The sequence below is a fragment of the Teleopsis dalmanni genome, unplaced genomic scaffold (assembly GCF_002237135.1).
Source record: "Teleopsis dalmanni isolate 2A unplaced genomic scaffold, ASM223713v2 unscaffolded_contig_0715, whole genome shotgun sequence".
Taxonomy (NCBI): Eukaryota; Metazoa; Arthropoda; class Insecta; order Diptera; family Diopsidae; genus Teleopsis; species Teleopsis dalmanni.
The window spans coordinates 6,665-11,999 of record NW_024032097.1 but is presented as its reverse complement, the minus strand read 5'-3'; the positions used below and the strand labels follow the sequence as shown (position 1 = coordinate 11,999).

At 36.3% G+C, this 5,335-nt stretch overlaps 1 protein-coding gene across 1 annotated transcript; it reads right to left on the bottom strand.

Moving 5' to 3' along the window:
- Nucleotides 1–3,550: 3,550 nt before the first annotated feature.
- LOC119663658 lies at nucleotides 3,551–4,723 on the bottom strand. The gene has a single exon (XM_038073267.1). It carries the CDS (start codon nucleotides 4,721–4,723, stop codon nucleotides 3,551–3,553), a length of 1,173 nt encoding a protein of 390 aa, XP_037929195.1.
- Between the last annotated feature and the right edge of the window lie 612 nt (nucleotides 4,724–5,335).

Sequence of the window (5,335 nt, the reverse complement as noted above, 5' to 3'; positions counted from 1 at the left end):
GTGAAGTGTTATCAAAGGCTCCTTCAATGTCTAAGAAAGCGCAAATTGCTATCTCTTTCTTATCTATGCTGTCCTGAATCTTGTTACTTAGTTGATGCAGGGCCGTTTCTGTCGACTGCCCTGCCCTATAGGCATGTTGGCGACTGTATAGTGGAGTTACTTTCAGTGTAGTATTCCTGATATAGTTATCCACAACTTTTTCTACTACTTTAAGTAGGAAGGATGTGAGGCAGATTGGTCTGAAGGATTTCGGGTGAGTAGGATCTCTCTTGCCCGCCTTCGGAATAAAGACCACTTTTGCCCTTTTCCACATGTTTGGTATATATCCCAATGCAATACTGACTCTGGCTATTCTAGTTATTGGACCTAGTAGCTGTTCAATTCCTTTTTGAAGTAATGCCGGAAAGACACCATCAATACCTGGAGATTTCAGTGGCTTGAGCGAATTTACCGCCCACCTGATTTTAGGCATTGTGATTATATTTTTGGCGAATTTCCAATCATCTTTCTTTACTGTTTTAGGGGGTTCAGTGTGTTCTGATTCCGTCCCTAGAGTTGGAGAGGATCCTGGGAAGTGTACGTCCAGAAGTAGTTGTATCTTCTCTTCTTCACCTTCGGTGAAACTTCCATCTTCTCGCTTGAGATTTGTGGAGGTGAGGCTGCTGCTTTTTGCAAGTACCTTGTAGAGTCTTGATACCTCCGTAGTGCTTTCTATGTTTTCGCAGAATTTTTGAAAGCTTCTGCGTTTAGAGGCCCTAATTTCTCTATTGTACAAAGTAAGTTTTTTCCTATATTCTGACCAGTCTCCTGTTCGCTTTGAGTAGTTAAAAACTCCTCTAACAGTGTTTCTTAGGTTTTTAAGGTCATTGTTCCACCAAAGCACATCCTTGGTGGAGTTAATCAGGCTTAATGGACAGCTATCCTCATATGCATTTAGTATGGCCCCATTAAGGTTTTCTAGGTAATTTTCTAATTGAATTTCATTCTGAATGATTTCATCTAGCCCTAATTGGACAAGATTGTCTTTCAGATTTTCCGTGTAGTTCTCCCAATTTGTTTTTCTTGGGTTCCTTAAAATTTTTTTGTTAATTGGTGAACCTTCAATGTCGAACCTTAGAATTCTATGATCAGACATAGATGGTTCACTGGATACTCTCCAGTTCTCACAAGCTCACAACCTCGAGTATTTCCTATAGTAATATCTAGGACCTCTTTGCGTGAGATAGTTACAAATGTTGGTGTATTACCTACATTACATATTTCTAATTTTTTACTAGTATAAATTCTAAAAGGTACTCACCTCTTATATTGGTGTTAGTGCTTCCCCAAACTTCGTTGTGTGCGTTGGAGTCGCAACCGAGTATAAGAGGCAATTTCATTCTCTCGCAGTAGTTCACCAGTTTATCGACCTCTGCAGATGGTACCTGAGTGGCGTCTCCTGGTAGACGCAATGAATTTAGTATAAGCTAAACTTAGAAACAGAATCCTTATTGAAACAATGATTTATATTCTTTCCATTCGTTGCGGTTGATCGAAAACTATTTAATTTAATAGTCTTTTTGTTGTTTTTGATTTTATATAAAGATAGTAAAATCCAAACGCACCTTTTTTGTTGAGCGGTTCACAAACCACTGACTTTTATTCTTAAAACATATTATTAACAATAGCAACAAACAAAACAAAAGGAAAGCTGCGGCTATTAAAAGCTTTTTTTAGTTGTAAATAAATGTTAAATAATTGAAATTAAAATAAGTACAAGAGAACCCAATTGACTTAACATACCGGCCCCCATTGAGACCGTCAGGTTCAATTAATAGGTAATACAGCTAGCTTCGTAATTGGTTTGAGTTGTGTAAGTACTATATCCTTGTGAAAATAGCGTTGTTGAATAAGATATACAATATGCAACAGAGCGCGTTGTATTTCATCTACCACGAATAATGATTGAATTTGTGCATCGTGCTTGTGGTGCCCTCTTAGCATCAGCGCAACCATACGTAGACATTTGTTATAATTGCTTATCTGATGAAGTCTCTGTAGCAAATACGGAGGCTTGACATCTTCCAAAATGCACACTAGTTTGCGAGTTTCTAACTTGCGTTCGTCAACTGTTAGTTGATTTATTGAATGTTCTGGCCAGTTTGGCCACAGCAACATTAAAAATGAAGGTCCTTTGAACCAATTTGATGACAGTAATTCTGGGACGGTACACCCTCTAGACACGAGATCAGCTGGATTCTGATCGGTTGGTACATGGCGCCAAAATGCATTTACCGACCATTCTTGAACGTCAGCAACTCGATTACCAACAAAGGTCGCTAGTGTTGAAGAATGAGAACTAATCCAATGTAAAGTAATCTGTGAATCAGACCAAAAGTATATGTTATTAATATAATATAATAAATTATCTTTAATCTTGCTCCAGCATCCAGCAAGAAGATGGGCGGCACACAATTTAAGACGTGGTAATGATCTTGCTTTCACAGGAGCAACTCGGGATTTGGAAGTTAATAAATGAACACTAACATTGCCAAAATCATCTTGACAACGTAAATAGATACAACATCCGTACGCTCTAATTGATGCGTCGTTGAAGCCATGTACTTGCATGTTAATTGAGTTATTGATTCGAGTGAACCTAGGAATTTTAAGAACTACCACTTGATGCAAATCAGCAAGAATTTTGTTCCATGTTGTGTAAATTTCTTGAGGTACGGATTCATCCCAATCACATCCAATTATCCATAGTTGCTGTAACAAAATCTTAGCTTTAATGATAAGTGGACTAATTAGACCCAAAGGATCATATAAAGATGATGCTAATGACAAAATGTTTCGTTTAGTATGACTTGCTGGTACATTGGTTGATTGAAAAGTGAAGCAAAAATAGTCTTCTTTCGTATTCCATAACATTCCAAGTGGGCATGCCATATCTCTTGCAGTCTCAATATCTGTAAGTTTAACATTTGGTGCAGTGATGTTAACATTGTTGCTATTCCACTTTGTTAACGATAAGTTATAAAAATCCAATATTTCAGTAGTTTCATTTTTGATGGCTTGCAATGTCTCCAAGTCATCTGCTCCTGAGATCATGTCATCGACATAAAAATCCCTTTTTAATATCATTTTACCTGTTTCTTTACGGTAAGGATAGTTATCTGCAATGTAGTGTAAGCACCGAGTTGCAAGAAATGGCGCAGAACTCGTACCATATGTAACAGTATTCAGTTGATAAACTGAAATATTTTGCTATTTATGCTCACGCCACAAAATTAGTTGAAAATTGCGATCACTTGGATGTAGCCAAAATTGTTTATACATTTTTGTTATGTCAGCCGTTATTCCATATTGATACGATCGAAATCTTAATAATGTTATTACAAGTTCATTTTGGATTGTAGGGCCCACTATTAATAACTCATTTAATGATACTTGTGATGATGTACGAGCTGAAGCATCAAAAACTACACGTAATTTAGTAGTTGTGCTATCTGGTTTAATTACATAATGATGTGGGATAAAATAGTGGGGAGAATTTAAATCCAAATTCTTAACCATCGACATATGTCCGAGATTTAAAGCATAGTTGGATTTGCTTCACCTGTTGACATCGATTTTCAACTGATAGAGCTAAAAAATTTGGACAATTAGTAATATAATGACCAGGTTTTAAACAATATACACAATGAATCTGACTTGTAGACTTTTGTTTCATTATTAAGATGTGCTTGAAAGGTTTACGAACACTAGTATGCTGCAACTCTTGGTTGATTGTAGCCTTTGGCTTGGCCTTTGCTAGTACCATTAATTGTTGACATCGCCTGTCAAGCATCTTGCAACATTCCAGCCAAGTTGGTAGTTTCGTATAGTCGTGACATTCATTCCATTTACGTTTCGTCTCACTATCCACTTTCGTCATCACCAAGTGAAGCATGATTGCATCACATATCTGTTCGTGTGATCCCAGTGACTTAAGCGAACTATATAAAGCCGAAACGTTGTCCACTAATTGGCGAAGTTGAGTCGAATCAGGTTTAATACATTGTGGTTCATCAAAAAGTGTTGCAATGCCTTCCAGAAATATGAGAGGGTCATTGTCGTATCGCTCTTTGAGTCTTTGGAGAGCCTTCGGATAGTTGTCTTCCGTTATCTGGAACACCTTTACTGTAGCTAACGCTTCGCCTTGAAGACACGATAACAAATGGTTGAATTTTTCAGTTGATGTCAAGAGTGAATCACTATCTACAAGGTTTTGAAAAATATGTATAAAATTTTTGAATTCAAGATATTTGCCGTCAAACTTAGGCAACTTTAAATGTGGCAATCTGTTTGACGGCAGCTGTGGTAACGAGAAAGTTTGCTCGTGGTAGCTTTGTCTCCTCCGTCCATCAACTAATGACAATATTAAACATTTTGTACTTACGTACAGCTCATCGATGTCAGAGCGCGCTGAATCTGTAGGACAATATCGCTCTATCTGATTCTGGTAGTAAGATACCTGCTTATAATATGCATCTAGCATCCTAAGTCTACACTCCAATTCCGTTGACGATAAAGTTTTGTTGTTCTCAACAATATTTTTAATTCGCGTTATACTGCCTTTTGTAGATGCTCGCTGCTGTTTTAATTTTTCTAATGAAGGCAGTGGTGGCAGAGAATTTGACGCTGCAGTCGAATTGTTTTCGACAGCGCTGCTCGCTGCTGCATTATTAGAATTTTGCATCACCGAAAGCAAATGCAAAACCGAAAATAAAACAAAAAAAAACCAACTAATGTTATGAAGGTTAATAACCTGAATGATTGTCAAGGTTATTGTAAAATTGAACAACTGTTGTTTATTTTTAAGTTTTAAACAATTACTGATGTAAGAGAATATTAATATTAAGTTTTTAATATTAATTTGAAACACCTTTAGTCTTTATTTATATCAAGTCTTTAATATAAATTGAATTTAATTTGAAACACTTTTAGTCGTCATTTATATCAAGTCTTTAATATAAATTGAATTTAATTTGAAACACTTTTAATATTTAATTTATCTTAAGTCTTTAAAATAAATTTAAGTTAATTTCAAACACTTGTTTCTAGGAACACTTCGGTCGTGTTATGAACTTAAACAACGACCAAGATGTTAGTTGGCTTGACTCGAACTGAACTAATAGAATCAAACAGAAGCTAACCAAACCAAATCAATTATGCTGAGATTTGCATTCTTAAGATAAGTGTGGTGGTGTTTGTCGTATGTAAGTTGATTACTATAGGAGAAACCATAAGCGCAATATTGTTCATAAAGTAAACAAAGAATACTGTGTGCAGCTTGACTACAGTGATCATG